Here is a 20,738-nt window from a genome sequence, read left to right on the forward strand (position 1 = left end):
TAGTATGTTGTTTTGTTGAATACAATAAAGAAGATACCTAGTTTTTGTTAAAATTTATTTTGTCATTTCTAATGTTTGATATTAATCGTCCGTGATATCAAAGGAATTGAATCACGTACAGTATAGTGACGATATCAATTGGCGACCGTGACAGGATTTTAAGAAGAAATGGCAAAATTAGGAGAACCACCAGCAGACCCGGTGAGTATGTTACTAGTAAAGATTTCGGCACAGTTAGATACTCGATCAAAACAATTGGATACTCATTTGGCAGGCATCAAAAATGTAATTTCATCCTCCAGATTTCAGAAAAACAAAACCAATCAAAATTAGAAACTAAAGTTATTACTAACACCTATGAAACAGACAAATCGGACATCGAAATTAAATACAATGAAATCAAATTCAACAACCGGGAAAATATCTTGGAGTTAGGCGAGGACTCATCAGCCATCTTGGGAGATAGACAAGAGATCCTGCGGCCAACAGAGAGGGTCGAGGACTCAACGGTCATCACAGGAGGTGAAGAAGAGATCTTGCGACGGACAGTGATGGTCAAGGACTCATCAGCCATCTTGGGAGATAGACAAGAGATCCTGCGGCCAACAGAGAGGGTCGAGGACTCAACGGTCATCACAGGAGGTGCAGAAGAGATCTTGCGACGGACAGTGATGGTCGAGGACTCATCAGCCATCTCGGGAGATGAGGATGGGATCCTGCATTGGACCGATGCTCCTGGGGTCACGTCAACCGCAAAGGACACCGAGATACGACCTGCACTCAATGTTACGTCGTGTGAATATTTCGAGGAGGCCAAGGATACGATGAGAGGGAAGGAGCAAGAACTGAAGATCAGGCAGTGGGACAAGATGGTCCCTAAACACTGCAACAGGCAACATTGTCTGTTACAGTACCAACAAAAGGTGGAAAGGGAAAGGAAGACCAAAAAGATAGAATACCTTTACTTACAACTGAGAAATCGTCAGAAGTTGCGGCAGGTCAACCAGTCTGAGAGTTATGGTGAAGGTAGTGGAAGAGTAAGGGAAAAGAATGGTGGAAAATATGTGGAATCTGCAAGTGAAGAAGGAAGTAATGAAGAGGGACGGAGAAAGAAAGGAAGACCTTCTAAGAGAAAGACACTTAAAAAGAAAAACACCACATATTCCAAGAAAAAGAGGTTCAAGTGCAGAAATGAATCTAGATCCAAATTTAACACCTAGTTTTAAAATTTTTGAAATATATATTGAGGGTTTTGGGGGGGATGATTGACGTACGATGATTAATCATTGATAAAGAAAACCCCTCAATATATTTCATATAAGTTTGCCAAAAGACTGTTTGATAATTAATATATAAACAGTCATATGTTTTTCAATTGTTTTGTAAACAGAAAATAGTTTAGTATGTTGTTTTGTTGAATACAATAAAGAAGATACCTAGTTTTTGTTAAAATTTATTTTGTCATTTCTAATGTTTGATATTAATCGTCCGTGATATCAAAGGAATTGAATCACGTACAGTATAGTGACGATATCAATACTTAATTCTTGGTTCTCATTAAATAAACATAAGTAAAATGAGAATAATGGTCTAGAAAAGAGACGAAAGTACTTCATATCATCATATGTTTTAGTTTCAAACGGACCACAAAGGTCACTAGAAACGACCTCAAGAAATCATTTGTTTCTGTTGTAGTAATGTAAAATGTGACAATGTTTGATTAAAACACAAGTACCAGGGGACCGAGCATTGCTCAAAGTATTTAATTTGTTCAAGAGGTAAAAAATAGAACTTATAAGCCTACAAATAATTTCAGTTTTACTACGATTAATTAAGTTGTAAAGTCAATTTGTTTTCGGTAGACATCCACTCATCCTTAATTTACCTAACAGCCTTTTCATGTGGACGAGCAATTTATAAAATTTCTACAATAAGCTCCAATATGAAGCTAATGATATGATACAAAACATCTGTTATCTGTTGACCGTTATTGCGTTAGTCACTGGGATCGTGGAACGTCGCAACAATAATTACGGGATAGTGTAATTGTAGGAACTACAAAACGTCCTTGGCCTTTCCTTTAGACTTTTAGTTCAATATCAGTGTATAATGTTTTGCTGTAAAGTACTTAAAGTTTTTGAACAGTCGTATTATACCTTTTGGTTAGTAATACATCATACAATCCAACTGGGTCAATCCATATCAAGTGATCCAATAAAAAATAATTTGGTTGCTGGACCATTTTTAATATTTTTTATTTTTTTACCTATTGTTCCCTCATGTCATAGAGGAATATTATGAAATATTATTAAATTCAGCTTAATAAAGGAAGCTCAAAAATGATTTTATTAAATTTTTATCCGTTCCAATTTTTTTGTAGCGGCCATTTTTTTCTTGCAGCGCACGGTGATTTTTGAGTTTGCAGACGTTAATGTAAACAAAAATATCTTTTTTTCTTCTTATGTTACACAAATGCAACCAAATTCATTTTGTTCATCATTTTCCCATCTTTAATTTTGGTTATGATCATAATCAGTCTAATTTGTACCCATATAGGTGAAAAAAATGTTTAAAAACAAGCAACGGAAACAAATAAATTTCACTTTTTGAAGCCTATTTTTTCCATGAAGGATTTGTAAATACTGTTAATATTTTTTATTCAATTACACATACTAGTGTACTCTATGTAGCTAGAGTTATAACACTGATATATGTGTCCTCTAATTTTGGCAGTTTTTTGGAAATTATCGAATTATCAATTTTCGTAAAGTTTGGAGCTTAATATCTCTGATGGGACATGGGATAAAAACTTAATTTTCCCACAGGATGTTCTTCTGTATATGAGGAAACTACAGTAAAAGATTTATCATTGATATTTTACTATGGTAAAAGTTATGAATTTTTGGATACGGTAAGAAATTGCATTGTGTTTAGTGTAGTAGCGACTTGTCTACAGGTTAAATACTGACCATTATTGCTTCAAAAGGCAGATAATTTACTACTTTTAAATAAATAACAAATACTTTACACCTTTAACTATAATATTTTAAAAATAACAAATATTATTAGAAATTTTACTTGTTTAAACAAATTTAAAATTGTATAAATGTTAAGTATAACACCACTTTCAGTGACAGTATTAATCATATCAAAAATTTGGTAAAAACTATTCATTTTTAAAGGCCTTTTAAGATTCATAATTGTATTGTGCTTCAGTAATTGAAAGTTTTTAACTGTAGGCCTACAAGGAGGGCTTAAATATTGCTGGCTAATATTATATAATTAGGCTAAAGACCAACAATTTTATTATGTGTTATGTGTTACGAAAAACTAATCATCAAAAAAATGAAAAGGACTTACATTTATTTCATGTTTTCATAGTTGGAATGAGCATTAAGAAGAATGCTTATTTCATCAAATAGTTTTTGTGATATATAATATACTCTTCCACTTGCCGTTTTGAGTTCTTGAAATGACAGTTTTCTTAAAATGTTGTTAATAGGTACCCAAACTTTGTCACTATCAGACTTTCTAAAAGTTGTTCTTGGTCCAGCAGGTTGGTAAAAGTGCACATACGCATAACTATTTTCCTAAATTAACTGTTCAATTTGTGCCAACCTCCACTGCCCATCGTATACACAAGCCACCAAGTCGTCAGTTTCTAGGGTCAATGGTACAATTTTGCATATGCAATGGTCTTCGTAAATGTAACTTTTTGATGTTATAAAGCACCTTATTGTGTTTTCTGAAACACCATAAAATTTACTATAACTCCTCGTTCCCTTGACTTGTACACAGTTTTCAAATCTGGTTTAAGTTCTTCATGTGAGTCAGAATTTCTTCTTTCCGGACAAGAAAATACGTTATCCCTTCATGTTATGTTTGCGAAATTCGTACATCTTCACTACACTTAGAATCTGATCTGTTGAGGTTCTTTGTAAACTGGCCTTACTAACTTCACGTTTTATTGTTCCCCCAATTAAATCGCATGCATTTTTGCCATGGCAGGAGGAAAAAAATTGCCACTCAGCATCTAATTCAAATTCTCTTTTGTGGTTGCAGAGATTAAAAAAGTTTTTCTTATTTTTAAATTGGGAACCACTTTAGTCAGAAAAGTAAATAACCTTTTCAACTCTAGGCAAGTTTATAATATTAGTACAAGTTTATATAATATTAGCTAGCAATATTTAAGCCCTCCTTATAGGCCTACAGATAAAAACATTCAATTACTGAAGCACAATACAATTATGAATCTTTAGGCCTTTCAAAATGAATAGTTTTTACCAAAGTAATGATATGATTAATACCGTCAATGAAAGTGGTGTTATACTTAACATTTATACGATTTTAATTTTTTTTTTTTACAAATAAAATTTCTAATAATATTTGTAATATTTCAAGTATTATAGTTAAAGGTGTAAAGTATTTGTTATCTATTTAAAAGTGGTAAGTTGTCTGCCTTTTGAAGCAATAAAGGTCAGTATTTAACCTGTAGACAAGTCGCTACTACACTAAACACTATGCAATTTCTTACCGTTTCCAAAAATTTACAACTTTTACCACAGTAAAATATCAATGATAAATCTTTTACTGTACTTTCCTCATATACAGAAGAACATCCTGTGGAAAAATTAAGTTTTTATCCCATGTCCCATCAGAGATATTAAGCTCCAAACTTTACGAAAATTGATAATTCGATAATTTCCAAAAAACTGCCAAAATTAGAGGACACATATATCAGTGTTATAACTCTAGCTACATAGAGTACACTAGTATGTGTAATTGAATAAAAAATATTAACAGTATTGAGTATTTACAAATCCTTCATGGAAAAAATAGGCTTCAAAAAGCGAAATTTATTTGTTTCCGTTGCTTGTTTTTAAACATTTGTTTCACCCATATGGGTACAAATTAGACTGATTATGATCATAACCAAAATTAAAGATGGGAAAATGATGAACAAAATGAATTTGGTTGCATTTGTGTAAAATAAGTAGAAAAAAAGATATGTTTGTTTATGTTAACCCATTTGCGCTGACTTACGAGCGTTACTCGTACGGCCACTGCAGGCCCGGCGGCCGACTTACGAGTGCCGCTCGTGTCACCGCTAGGCAGCGCCATTAGTTATTTAGTTATTATTATTTTTCGCCCTTTTTGTTTCTTCTTACTATTATAATGTTTATAAATATGTTGCTTCTTGATTTGCGTATTTACTCATTTATTTTAGCGAATAACAAACAATTTTGTGTTGCCATGGAAACCACATATCACCAAAAATCAGCTGCGGTAAGGTAAACAAACAATTTAAAAAAAATGTTATTACTTATAAAAGTACACAACTTTTGATTTTTCTACGTAGGGAATGGATTGAACTTTATAATAGTAGTGTTATTTGGTGTCTGGATTAATCTTGGAATTTGTATATCAAGTTTACTTTCAAAATATTGTTTTTAAAATTTTTATTTTTATAATCTTTATACATAATTTTTTTTAGTTTTGAACTTTGACTATCCAATTACCACTTTTCTGTAGACAATTTTACTGTGAACAAAATGGTGAAAGAATTAGTAATTTATTACCAAAGGTTTTCTTTCTATAGCAGTTAGAGTAAAAGTCTACAAATTCAGTAAAATTAATTGCCGCCAGAGGGTGCTGCAGGTAGCGCATTAATTCCTTCCCTTATAGGAATATATAAAAAATAAAAAATATTAAAAATGGTCAAGCAACTCTCATTGGATCACTTGATATGGATTGACCCAACTGTATTATACTGTATAAGCAATTCTCAATAGCATCATAGATAAAACATACTCCTCAAGATAGCTTTAATAGAATTCATAGCATTCCTTTTCCTTTGTACTGTATTTTGTAATTTGCTACTGTTCTGTATATGATTTGTTACAAGCTTATTTGTTTACATTTTCGTATTACTGTCAAATCTACTTGACAGTCCATAAGACTAATGTTAAAAGTATTCAAATAAGTTTTTAATGAAAAATGAATTTTCCCAGAACAGAGCCTGGCATGGATATTTGTTTTTAGCCTAAAACTAAGATATTTCTAACAATTTAGAGGAAATCGTAGGAGCCGTTTTTTTTTAATCATTGTGCGCAAACTTTACTCATTTAATGGTATAGATTTGTTACCAATATGTGTCATTATTTCATTACATACGAAATCCTTTAAAAAAACTGCCCAACAAACAGCTAGGCCTACTTTTACAAAATCTAACTTTATTTTCTATCAGTTAGTTTTTCAACTAACTAATAACTTCTATCAGTTACTTTTAAAACTAACTAACTAATAGCTTCTATCAGTTACTTTTTCCGGGACTAACTAATAACTTCTAACTAGTTGGAATTTTTGACTAACTTTCCCAACTATGTCACACATTGTATATAACCGTTATAAAGACAGTTGGTCAGCAGAATTTCGGCAACAAAGTTGGCAACAGCTTAGGGTGGCTGAAGCAACCTGTTACTTTTGAATTTTAATAAGGGATTCAAGCATACTTTAACTTTGTGGATAATTGTCATACGAGCTGAGGTTTGAGCAGAGATTGAGATAACTTGTCACCTTGTTCAGGAGGCTGGTAAATGTAGCTGCTAGGGCCCGCCAGGGGCTGAAACACTACTGTTGGTTGCTGTGGTGGAGGGAGAATTACAGGAGAGCTCTGCAAACAAAACAATCGTAATAATAATAAATCTCTATTGTTATGTTGTAATGATACATTCATGTCATTGAAAAAGTCTTAACGTACAGTTGAGACCATGTCAAATAAAATTCATGATACCAAAAAAATTCAAGAAACCTTAAACAACAAAATTGGACTACAACAAATAATAACAGTTTAATTAAGTATTATAAATGGAGTAGGTCTTAAGAGTCCTTGGAACCTAGCTGTGCTAACTAATAATACCCGCGCCACAGAAAAACCTGCAGGCTAAGCAAATTTCCATTTGCCTGAATTGATTTTAAAGTAATAACATTAGGTTTAACGAGTACCTAGGCTTGCCGCTACAGGGAAGCTAATAAAGTGTGTGTTTTTTTTTTAATATTAGTAGCTTAGTGTAAAATAAATAAATTTGCCAAGTTTGATCAAAATATTTCTATAAACAAGCAAACTACAACATTTTACAATATTCTCCATAAGAATAACATGAGAATTTTAAATTTGCAATTTTTTGAATTTTCTCCTTAGACAACAACCGTACAAAAACACATTAATATACTAAATTATTTGTTTTTTAAAGCTCTATCAAATGCTCTACAGAGAAATTCAATAGGGAAATTTTATATTTCAAGGGTCCAAAATGAGAAAAACCTATTTTTACCCTATAAAACCCCCCGTTAAACCTTGTTCCCATGGTCCATTCATGCTGGTTTGTGAATTCATTCAAATTTATCTTTCCTTTCACCTTCAAACCACATATTCATAAAAATCGGACAAAAATTACTCAAGTTATCGCGTTTACGGACATATATATATATATACTAGCTGTACCCGCGTTTTTTGCCCCGTTTAACTTCATAAGTATTCGCATGGCTCAATCACGTCCTGGTTGAAGTTCGTTCGCTACGCTCACTCACCTTTAGGTTGGAGCTGCACCCTGTTGGTAATCCTTGTAACTTTACTGCTATTGAACATCATAGAACAGAACCAGCTTGTTTAATTGAAATAGCTGTTAAGATTTATTAATTCCTTTTAAATATGAAAAATTATAAGGTTAACATTGGAAACTGCAGAGCCACTGGGGTGGAGCCCGAAAGCCCGATCAGAATAAAAACTACTTAGTTTTCCTATTTAATGAGCAATGAATCGGTGTACCGAATTTCAGCCTCCTACGTAAATGGGAAGTGGGAGAATTAGTGATGAGTGAGTGAGTCAGTGAGGGCTTTGCCTTTTATATATTTAGATACATAGATACAAATTCAAACGAATAGTGTTTTTGGCCTCTAGGGACATCAAAATGAAAAAGTATATCGGTCCCGGCTCCAGGTCTTACCGTGCCACCTACGGTAATGTCATAGTTCCCTTGACGTTTGAATTGCAATCACTTTGATATCTGAACAAATATTTAGAGATGGTAAATAACTCTTCAACGGTTATTTGAAATTAAGATTGCTCTTATGGCGGGTAAATCCAAGATAGCCCTACCTTAGATATTTAAATTATTAAAATTACTTTGGTACTAGAGCTCGCCCCTCCTCCCCATTTAAATAGTAAGTAGGCTACAAACCACATTTTCAGGTAACCACACGAGAGGTTTACATTACTTATTATACCATTTTATATCTTAAATATACTTATGTTTGGCCTAAACAATTATAAGAAACCATACAAATGACGCAATGATAAAAAAACAAGACTTTGCAATTATTTGTCTGAATAACGATTTTTCTTTAATCTTAAAACCACTGTAACTTTTGACCTACATCATATATATTTACATATTTGTATATATTATTGAAGTAAATTTATTTCTCTACAACTTTATTTCAGTCAATGTTTCTGATAAATAACAAGGAAGCAGAAAAATAAGATTTTAACAAAAAATGTGAGGTGAAAATCTTTTTTTGAACATTCAATTTTTTTGAGCACGGATATCTCTGAAACTCTGAAATGCGTTTTTCACTAATAATGTATATGATCATAGTTGTATCAAATTTAATTAGATTTAACTTTTACATTGAACAATTTCAGCTACGACATGCTGTTTTGAAGCAATAATCAAAAAACCGCAAATTGGGGCATTTACCCCTCCCACCTCCCCCCCACCCAGAGCGGCAGGGTGATTTTATTCTCACCCTCCCCGACACATTTCTGAAAAAATTGCGAATACATAGATTTGTTCCTCTATTTTTCTTATTTTGCTTGGGCTAATCTACAGGCAAATATATTTCTAACAGTATGCGTAGATTTTCCCTGCGATGCACAGGAGCTGAGAAAAAAGGTTTTCAATAAACATTTTTGTCTATTAATATATAGAATTAGCCATATGTTAAAAACAACCCTAGGCTCGTGCCTAGCGTCCTGGGATGAAAAAAATGCAATGGCAGGTGGTATGTTGTTCTACTGGACTCAAAACCAGTGTGTGTGAATCAAACTACACTATGTATCAATCTCACATCAGGGCATTTCAAATCGACACAATTGCTGTTTTATTTAAAAATTTTCAGATTTAAAATGCATATTGTATAGACCTGTAATCGGATGAAAGAAATAGGTGGTCATACTAAAAATACTCATTAAAAATACTTAAACCATCATACTAAAACTGCCAGGATTTGTCTTTATGCGTGTAAACTAGCTGTTCTGTTCTGAATAGTTTTTAGTTTTAATTGACAACTCGATTCCTGTACGCAGGATGGGCCAACAGCTCCTTTTATAGGCCTACATAAAATAGCACTAAGCTTATTAATGTTCAAACTTACTTTATACATACATACTACAAATTTGAACGAATAGTGTATTTAACTTCTAGGAACATAAAAATGAAACAGTATCAGTCCGGGGTCTAGGTACCTATTGTAATAGTAAATTCCTTATAAGGAAATTTGCTAAAAACCAATCTGTAATCAAAATGTTACGAATGTTACCCATTAAAAACTTCTAATGATTTTTTTATCAATAACACAACATACTTACTGTAACATCTAATGTTGATGTTGTATTGAAAAAACTATTGGTAATGAGGTTGGCCGGTAACTCTGGTTTAAAATATATGTCACTATTGGCAATAGTTAACTTTTCTGATTTCAGTTCATCAATTGCTATTTTCAGATCTTCTTTCTGTATAGGTCCCATTTCCTTGCAGTCAAAATCGTTACTTTCCTGAAATGAAATCTAAGTAAAAGGTTTATTTTTATGATAAAAAATAAGACATCAAAATCCAGAATAATTTATATACCACACTTGAATCATCTTTTTAAAAAGCACAACTAGATACACTCTGTATATTGTTTGCTAAGACTTACCAGCTGACAAAGGTGGTCTAATCTGATCTATTCTTAAGCAGAAATTCTCTATTGTATATACCACATGAGTAGAGCAGTTTGACCCCTAAGGCAGGTAGCTGGAAAACATTTTTTATGCCAAAACTATTTAACAAGACTGTATGAATCTCCTTGTGGTTTTAACTTTGTAAAGAGGATTAAGTAAGGTTGACTAAATATTTACAGTGCTTCCCAGACACATATTTTTATAACTTCATATAATTTGGAACTCTAATATAAACAATCCTTATAAGCCAAACCCTCCTCCTTTTTAAATAAACCTTCCAGTAGCTCTACCACTATGAGCCAATCTCTCATCCTTTTTAAATGAACCTTCCAATAGCTTTACCACTACGAGCCAAACTCTCCTCCTTTTACAATGAACCTTCCAGTAGCTCTCCCACTACGAGCCAAACTCTCCTCCTTTTACAATAAACAATGAACCTTCCAGTAGCCCTCCCACTATAAGCCAAACTCTCCTCCTTTTTACAATGAACTATCCAGTAGCTCTACCACTATGAGCCAATCTCTCAATCCTTTTTAAATAAACCTTCCAGTAGCTCTACCACTATGAGCCAATATCTCATCCTTTTACAATGAACCATACAGTAGCTCTCCCACTATGAGCCAAACTCTCCTCCTTTTACAATGAACCTTCCAGTTGCTCTACCACTATGAGCCAATATCTCATCCTTTTTAAATGAACCTTCCAGTAGCTTTACCACTACGAGCCAAACTCTCCTCCTTTTACAATGAACCTTCCAGTAGCTCTCCCACTACGAGCCAAACTCTCCTCCTTTTACAATGAACAATGAACCTTCCAGTAGCCCTCCCAATATAAGCCAAACTCACCTCCTTTTTACAATGAACCATACAGTAGCTCTCCCACTATGAGCCAAACTCTCCTCCTTTTACAATGAACCTTCCAGTTGCTCTCCCACTATGAGCCAAACTCTCCTCCTTTTACAATGAACCTTCCAGTAGCTCTCCCACTATGAGCCAAACTCTGCTTCTTTTTACATACAATGAACTTTCCAGTAGCTCTCCCACTTTTTCTAATCTGAATGATTTGATCTAAAAAATACCATGATGGCCTTCAGAACTATGTTCCTTGTTCAGCGAAGCAACTTAACCGAACTGGCATATAAGAAAAGCAAGCAAGTTTACAAGGAGGCGGTTAATAAAGCTAAATTTAATTACAATGCTGAATACATAGAATTGTCTGACAACAAGTTAAAGGCTGCTTGGACACTTGTAAATAATATAAGGAGTGTAACGTCTCAATGACTTAAATCTGAATTTCATTTAACTGTATCTATTTTATTTTGTATTTTTATCAAAGTTTCTCAGGGATGGGTTCTTTGCCACGTGACTGATTTTATCTTAACTGCAGAATGTGTGAAACATGAGATATAATGTTAAGTTATACAGAGCCACTATGTGTAAGTGTTATTTGGTCGCAGCAATCTTAAAATAAGGTGCCAGACAACTACCAAATGTGCGTGCTTGTTTAGTGTTAAGCCGCAGCACCAGCGGTCAGCCGGGGCCTGACAAATGCTTTGTATGGAGTTAAATTGTTTAGTGCCACTACTTGTAAGTGTTAATTCGGTCGCAGCACTCTTAAAAAGGTGCAAGGCAACTACCGAATGTGCGTGAGTGTATAGTGTTAAGCCGCAGCACCAGCGGTCTGCCGGGGCCTGACAAATGCTTTGTGTATATTATAATTTATATCCTACTTACTTATCTAATTACCTTATTACTATTTCAAATGAGTACACAATTGGGACTGACCTTTTTCTTTTATTTTCCTTTCGCAAATTGAATTACAATTATTGTTTTTGTTTGCGCCTGACAAATGGTTTACACCCGCAGCGCCTGTCTGAGTGACTGACTGTCAACTAGTGAAGACTGGTCCGTGGACAGCTGTATTTATACCCGATTTGGTTGCTATGGAGACCATGGAATGTTCTAGAACTTTAAACCCAGATGTTTCCACCAAAATTAACTTCCTTTTCCGGCAACCTGACGTCATCGCTGCCCACTTGATCGTCGTTGATCCATCAGCTGCTGTCGGCTGGAGCTCGAGCTGTCAGAGAAGCTATTGTAAACTAATAAACAAACATTCACACAAATCTAATAAATAAATATGTTTTAATTATTTAGTTAGTTGTGTTATATTTACATAGCTATCCCTTTGTTTGTGAAATAAATGTAAATTTATAACTGTTATTGTGTCACTTAAATATGTACAATGGATAACCTAACCTAAATACGGTGGGTGGCTAACCTAGGTAAGTGGGTAGAAATATTCTTAGTTAGCATTATTTACAAAATAAACTATTAGAAACTGTTACATTAGTAATTTATAGAACATTAAGCAATATTTAAAACATTAAAATGTGAAATAGGCCTACTTTTATTACAATTTATCTAACAAAAACCTAACCTAGCCTAGGCATAACATAGCCTAAAATGGTTAAATTAAATTGAAACATTACAGGAGCAAGAGCGTCAAGTCAGCAGAGATCCAGATTCCCCCAGAGGAGTTTAACTCGTACTACATTTCAGCTGTTCAGGAGGCCAGAGACAGCATCATTCAACCCAGACTACTGCGCTTGACTTCATGGAAAATTCACCTTTGCCTGAAGAAAACTTCAAATGGGAGGAAAGCTGCGTTTACACTGGAGTTAATAACATAAAGTTATTAACAAATTATTTTGTACTTCAGTTTTTGTTAAAAACATTTATGTTAAAAACATTAAGTCACTCCGCCAGTTTATTGAAAATCAACACAGACAAAACGCAGCTCATTAACTTCCGTTTATCAAATAATTCAAACCGATCAAACAGTGGGTTTAGTCTCCTTCTGGACGAAACTGAGGTCCACCCTACACCAAATGTCAAGTTCCTTGGATTGATCTTAGACGAGAATCTTAGATTTCATGACCATATCAAATACATTTTAAAAAAAACTCAGTTCTAGTATTTTCGTTCTGCGTAACCTCAGGAACAATGAGAATCTGGAGATATTGTTGACGGCATACTATGGGCTAATTTATCCCTCACTTAGCATACGCCGTTCCTATTTGGGATTGCGAGTGCCAGCAGACTAAAATGTTGTTTAAACTCCAAAAAATGGCTGTGAGAACTGTTTTTTCTCTAAAAAGGCGCAAATCATGCCGTAAATATTTTTTCAATTCAAAAACTTTGACATTCCTATCTATTTACATTCTTGAATCTTTAACATTTTAGAGACAAAAATTTTCTAAATTTGACTTTTCTGTAAAAAACCAATACACATTGCGCAATTCACATACATTACCAATTCCTAAACATTCAACAACATTTTTCAAGAAGCATTTACTGTGTAATGGCATAACACTTATTAATTCACTTCCACTTCCTCTTAAACTTGAACCAAACCTGTTAAAATTCAAAAAACAATTAAAATCTTTGTTGATAAAGTTTACCTGTTACAGCGTCCAAGAATTTGTAAATAAAATCAGCTCGATGAATAGTGATCTAGCCTAGATATGTATATAAAACTGTATAACTTTAAGTACCGGTACTGTATAAGACCTCTGTAAATAGTTCTTCTTAAGTATATAAGCTAACTTTTATTTAATGATGACTTAGCCAATACAAATTGTACAATATTTTGTTAATTCTGGCTTATAAATGATTTGATTTGATTTGATTCCACGTGTTTCGTCTGCTGCAGTTGGTACTGAGGGCCGACTAGCGCGCTCTCTGTAGCACGATGCTGGGCGCGGGGGTTGCGGGGAAAAGAGAGGGACCTGTTATTAACAAAATTTAACGCGCTAAAAGAGACCATTAACTTTTGTTATTAACATTTGTTAAAAACATAACACGTTTCCTTTGATCTTTACCGACTCTTGATGGATAACATAAATCTTGTTAACAACAAGGAATTTTCTGTTAAAAACACGAGTTATTAACTTTTGTTAAGAGAAATTTTTGGGCGATTCTGTTATGTTAATAGCTTTTTGTTAAAAACACGTGTTATTAACTCCGGTGTAAACGCGGCTGAAGTGTCATGTGCAAATGTGCTCAGTGTTGTGAAAATAATGAAAAAATCTAAAAGTAAAGATATCTTTGATCTTTCTAATCATCTAGTCAAATGTGTAATCGAGACCATTTTGCTTCCTCTAACCTTTTGTATTAATTTGTGTCTTAAACAGGGTATTTTCCCCTCTAAGCTTAAAATATCAAGAGTGGTCCCCCTGTATAAAAAAGTTGTGAAAAATCTGTGCCAAAGAGTTACCGACCGATTTCTATAGTACTAGTATTAGGCAAGGTTGTTGAACAAGTTTAAAACTCCAGGTATGTACCTACTCTAATCGGCTGAGCCTAATTAGTGCTTCACAATTTGGCTATCAGATGGGTAAGAGCACTACGAGTGCAGTTCTATCAATTGTTGATGATTTAATCAGTACTTTTGAGGATCGAAGCCTTGCTCAGATCACTGCCTGCGACCTGAGCAAGGCATTTGATTGTGTCGACGATTTAATTCTTTGTCAAAATGTACAGTGTCTGGGTTTTCATGGCGTTCAGCTTGATTTCTTTATGTCCTACCTGGAAGGTAGATTCAAAATTATAGATGTTGCTGGTAAAAAGTCATCTGCTTCTCCTGTCAAATTTGGTGTACCACAAAGTTCTGTGTTAGGGCCTATTTTATTCCTTGTCATGGTAAATGATCTGCCGTCTACTATTAAGTCATCGAAAACCACCATGTTTGCTGACGACACATCTTTCCTTACAGTAAGTAAAGATTTGCCAACTGTGAATGGTATTGCTGACGAAACTCTGAATCAGGCTGTTACATGGTTCAGAGCTAATGGTTTTAAACTTAATGAATCAAAAACACAAAAGGCAATATACTCCTTAAATAGTAGACTTGCTTATTCAGATGAATTTGTTAAGTGTATAAAGTTACTAGGGGTGCAAATAGATTGTAACTTAACTTGGAATAGCCAAATAGATTTAGTTTGCAGTAAATTGTTAAAAGTTGTATATTTGTTAAAAACTTTAAAATTTTACGTTCCTGTTACTTATTTATTGTCTGTTTATTATGCTTTGTTTCATTCTTTGTAATACTATGGTATTATTTTATGGGTAAATTCTGGCAGGATAACTGATGTTTTGTTGTTGCAAAAGAAAGCTATTAAGATAGTGACAAACTCAAAGAAAAAAGCTCATTGTAAGCCTCTCTTTACTGAAACTGGTGTTATGACTGTTATCTGTTTGTACACTTTTAGGTTATTGTTATTTATAAAATCAAATTAATCAAGTCTTGTTTTTAATAATAACATCCATTCCTATAACACTAGAAGTAGTAGAAATGTTCAGATTGATCAAGCTAGGTTAGCTAAAACTTTAAGAAGCCATTCATGTGTAGGTGTTAGACTTTTTAACCATTTGCCTTTAGATATAAGATGTTTGCCTTTTACTAGTTTTAAAAAAGCCATTCACCTTTTGCTAGTCAACAATCCTTCCTACTGTATTAAGGAGTATTATGAAAGATGTTTTAATCTGTGATAGGCCCTACTGTTAATTGTTTTGTAGGTAGCTGTTGTTGTAATTCATATTTTAAAATCTGTGATATTTAATTTTATTATTTTAATTATTGTACTTGACAAGGTCGTATGAACTGTAATATCTTGTGTTCTTAGACCAATAAATCTCTTGACTCTTGACTCTTTTTCATGTTCTAATTCTTAATTTAATAATTTCTGTGGGTTTTAACAACTTTTAAAGTTACGATAAAATTATTTTTTGTATTCCAACCTTACTGTCAGTGGGAAGCACTAATTTATAGTAGCTGTGCCAAATTTGGTAATTTTAAGTCTACTCTAAGTGTGTCTAATCATCATACATTTGGAAAAGGTGACCTACCGGGCTTCACTGCCCGCAATGTTTGCTGGATATACGTAGCCCCTCTATTTCTATTCTGTGCTCTTTGGCCAAACTCTCCTTCTTTTAAAATGAACCATCCAGTAGCTCTCCCAATATGAACCAAACTCTTCTCCTTTTACAATGAACCTTCAAGTTGCTCTCCCACTACGAGCCAAACTCTCCTCTTTTTTACAATGAACCTTCCAGTAGCTCTCCCACTATGAGCCAAACTCTGCTTCTTTTTACATACAATGAACCTTCCAGTAGCTCTCCCACTTTTTCTAATCTGAATGATTTCACTGACATTGGCATTGCTTAAAAGACTTGTGTGTTTGTTCACTGTCTATTTAAAGACGGTCACTTAGAGATCACATCTCCAGAGCTCCAACGATAACTGCTCCGGCCCGGAGACCAATCTGTTTGGGGAGGCCAACGTTCATATCCGAGATTCTGACATGTCGTGATGGGTGCAAGTTTACAGAAGAAAATGATTTTTTTTTGCTTCACTGCTGTGTAAACACCTGTTTTTGTTACTTTTGTTTATGTTTATAAACTGCTAAATCCATCATTAACTTGTTTACTTTGCAACAGTAATGTTTATTATCTTTTTGGGTTTTGCCGTTATAAACAATCAAACATTATGTTATTGTACGATAAACTGTTTCAATTTGTAACGACAAAAACTGTAAAATCAATGTAAATTTGAACTTTATAGAAGGCCTAACCTAAAGAATGCTATAGTTTTTTAAATGTTAATTTTTATGCCTTCTATTTAAATTTCAAACTCAAATTGATTGTACAATTTTGGTTGTTGAAAATGAACATTGAACAGTTGATGAAACAATAACAAATGTTTGTTTTTTATGTCGGTAAAATCCAAAAAGATGAATAACATATCGTTTGCATTGTAAACATTCTTTTCGCTTCTAATTAGCCTTAACAATGTAAAGATAATTTGTCAAAGGTGATTCTTTTGTCATGACATAACAACATAAAATACATGAAAGAACAAAAAATAACAAAACTAGGGGACTTAACAGTGGCGTAGCGAAATATACTAGCCTATTTTTTTGTATGCCTACTGCAGCAGAAACATTAATTTTTAATACATGAGTCTAAAAGAGCTTGTTTTCTTCCTTAGTAAAAAACAACAAAAAAACGGTGTCTCCGCTGTCGTAAACTTTGAGTATCGAAGATAAATATCAATGTTGGTTGCAGCCTAGTGTTAAATTGTTCCCAATAGCTACATTACCAAAAAAAAAAAAAAAAAAAACAAACTGAAGTAGTTTTGATATTATTTTTGCATGAAAAGTATTTTTGCTATCTAAACTAGTTTGCTTAATAGCCTAATACTGCAATATTGACAAAAAATATAGTTCGTTACAAAGGCAAAAAGGGTTTTTTCAACCCATGCTCATTTCCCTGAAACTCGACCCGGGTTGAAAAGAGTCACTTCCTGCCCTAGTGATGAAATCTACTATTGTTTTACTTCATAAATATTGCTAACAAAGTATAATTATTTTTCACGCACCCAACTACAACTTTTCTCATAAAATAGTATGTAATTTGCATATAAAAAAATTATTCTCTCCAATAATTGGAGAATTTTGTGGATTATGTAAAACGGATTAATATGAGCTTGGTTCAGAACCTGTGCAGGTTTTCTCCAATTATTTTAAAGACATGGCTCATATCTATAACACCGTGCATATGTGACGTTTTGCATATACAGTCCTAATCAGTGGCCTGTAGATTTTTGCCATCAAACAAGAAATCTTCGAAATTCCATCAGGGCTCAGCCTCAGTGGCCTTCAAAGTTCCCATGTTATACTTAGGGAGAAAATATTTGTTTACATTTGAACAGATGAATACTTTGAAATGTTGGATATACAAAATTTGAAATTAATTGAAACATCATGTGCTATAAGGATTTATGAGATTTTTTTTAACGATAAAAAATTTACTCTGTCGTTGTGATTAAATAATTGGCGTTTTACTGCAAACCACGTTTTTAAAGGTTCAATGAATTTAAAAGTCCACTTACAGTAAAGCAGTTACACTATTTTTTGTGATTTCAAGATCTTTGTTTAACTGAAACTTTATAACAGAATATAAATTTTGTTTTAGAGTGGATGGTATTAATATCGAAGGAACAATAATTTGTTATCTAATTTCATGTATTGTAAAGGATGGGCTGCATTCTTCTGTATGATTACTTATGGTAGGTGCACAAGAATAATGAAGTTGTTTATATTCGTTTTAAACATGTTTTATTATCCCAGAAAAGAATATTAGATTATTCTACAAGGTATGGGCAGGTCCCAAAAATTCTGGAAAACGCTATTGTTGTGATCAACAGGAATTTTTTTTGTTATGTTGTCAGGATTGATTAAGGATTGGTTGTAGGTAATTGTTATGATTTTTGAAAAAGATGTGGAGGAAATATGCGAAAAAATGAAAGGAGTCTTAGCAAAATTAGCAGGACAGGCCATAGCCAATAGAGGCCAGGGAGCCAATAGAGGCATGACTCTGACGCATTTAATGACACTGTACAAAGGGTGTTGAGCCAGTAATGCTTTATGGATGCGAGTTCTGGGGTAAGGATGCTAAGAAGATCAGATTTAAAAGGGAACTTTTGAGTATGCAAAGAAGAGTTTTTTTGAAAGAAGGGAAATTATACAACACAGTATTGCATGATACGATTAGGGGTTGACATGATCGGAGCCATACCACTCGACCTGCTCATTGAAGAAAGGATTAGGGTTTTGGAAGACAAGGAGGTGGGTACGACTACGTCGGAAAGAAAAAACAACAAAAAAACAGTGTCTCCGCTGTCGTCAACTTTGATTGTAAGCAATAGCATCAAAGTGCATGCAAGTATCGAAAGTAAATAAATATCAATTGTTGGTTGCAGCCTATTGTTGAATTTTTCCCAATAGCTACATGACCAAAATAAATATAAAAAAACTGAAGTCGTTTTGATATTACTTTTGCATGAAAAGTATTTTTGCTATCTAAAATAGTTTGCTTAATAGTCTAATAGTCTAATACTGCAATATTGACAAAAATATAGTTCGTTACAAAGGCAAAAAGGGTTTTTTCAACTTATGCTCATTTCCCTGAAACACGAGCTCGGGTTTAAAAGAGTCACTTCCTGCCCATGTGATGAAATCTACTATTGTTTTACATCATAAATATTGCTAACAAAGTATGAATTTTTTTTGTCACACACCCAACTACAACCTTTCTAATAAAATAGTATGTAATTTGCATATAAAAAAAATCTGCTCATTGAAGAAAGGATTAGGATTTTGGAAGACAGGGAGGTGAGGTGGGTACGACTACGTCGGAAAGCAAGAGTGTCAGAAGAGAGCAGACATTAGATGAGTGGAAAATGCAAGGGGACTGGATCAAGATTGGGAGGTGGCCCATTATTGAACACAGTTTCTCACAGGACATGGAAATTTCAAGGTGAATTTCAATTCAATCAAATTTAATTCAATTCAAGTATTCAATTAAATTTAATTTGCACACATAGTGTATCTAGACAAGGATTGAAAGTAGGACAAGCATAAGAAGAAAGAAGATTTTTCACGGGGAATCGGCCTGGCAAATAAGTCCCAGATTTAAGCCAGAGGTGGTGGTGGGGACCAAGGGGCTTTGGTCTATCCTTTAGGTTATCGTCCATTAATCACCTCTTTTAATGACTTTCACAAAAAGAAACTGCAAAAACAGCATGTAAATTGTAAACTCAATTAGGCCTTTTACCATCTCCACCTAACCAAGAAACCCGAAAACGCTAAATAAAAAAGATCAATACAAATCCTTCTTCTCGTACGTCTAGATTGCGCACGCCAGTATTTCATTATGCTGAATAAATAAGTATAGGAATAGAAAAATAAACCAACTATTAGACACAGTTGTATGATAAATTGTAAACAGCTACTTTAGCATAAATTAAAGCTAGTTGCAAGTCGTTTGAGAGGTTATCTTTACATGAAAAGTATTTTAGCTTTCTAAATTAGTTTGCATAAAATATTGTCTCAGTATGACATAACATACCGTCCCCAAAAAGTTATCTTACCCATAATTGGAAACTTGAATTTGTAAAACTTATGAGCTTGGCTCATAATCTGGTCAAGTTTTCTCGAATTATGGTACATGGCAAATGACTGGTGCATATCAAGTCCTAGTTAGTTCTGAATTAATGAACAAAATAATTATAATTCTGTGCAAATAAATTTACCTAACTTTTTAAATGACAGTACTTGTTTTTATTAATCTTTGATGTTGACATATATTTGATAAGAAATGGTACTTCTAAAGTCAACTCCAATTTTTTATCAAATTTACTTCAAGCTGGCCACAGGAAAAGCATAACTAGGCTACTTAAAACGTATTTTTCCTTACACTATTACAATAATACTTCTCATATATTGTTATGCCAATGAAATGAAATACGCATAGGAATAGAACAACAAACCAATTATAAGAAACGGTTTTATTATAAATTGTAATTCACTTATAACCTCTAGTATTAAAAAATTAAATAAGGTAACTTTCTACCTTGGAACCCTGATGACTAATGAACAATAAAATATCTTGGAGTATGGCTGGACAAAAAACTTAATTGGAACTACCACGTCAATAAAAAACTGTCCCAAGGTTATGCACGCCTTGCAAAGCTTTTCCCTTTAAAATCAATAGGAAATCTACTCTGAAGCCAGCTTGTACAGTTCTAATCTACAAATCAATAATTCGGCCTATGATTACATATGCATCTGCTATCTGGGGATTAGCTATATCAAAAAACAAACTCTTCATAA

General features: G+C 33.6%; 1 protein-coding gene across 12 annotated transcripts in view; it reads right to left on the bottom strand.

Annotated features, from left to right (window-relative positions):
- Positions 1-20,738, bottom strand: part of LOC128981965 (zinc finger protein 37-like) — a 188,792-nt gene that overhangs the window by 128,463 nt on the left and 39,591 nt on the right. For 11 of the 12 annotated variants that reach the window (XM_054400985.1, XM_054400984.1, XM_054400982.1 and 8 more), the window contains exons 4-5: positions 9,650-9,835; positions 6,577-6,673 (exon numbers count right to left, since the gene is read on the bottom strand). In XM_054400985.1, coding sequence (XP_054256960.1) covers positions 6,577-6,673; positions 9,650-9,835 — 283 coding nt within the window. The remainder of the gene's footprint in view (positions 1-6,576; positions 6,674-9,649; positions 9,836-20,738) is intronic. The other variant, XM_054400980.1, reaches the window with a different exon arrangement.

The sequence above is a fragment of the Macrosteles quadrilineatus genome, unplaced genomic scaffold, assembly GCF_028750875.1.
Source record: "Macrosteles quadrilineatus isolate MER2022 unplaced genomic scaffold, UCM_ALF_1.0 Scaffold_64__1_contigs__length_664444, whole genome shotgun sequence".
Lineage (NCBI taxonomy): Eukaryota > Metazoa > Arthropoda > Insecta > Hemiptera > Cicadellidae > Macrosteles > Macrosteles quadrilineatus.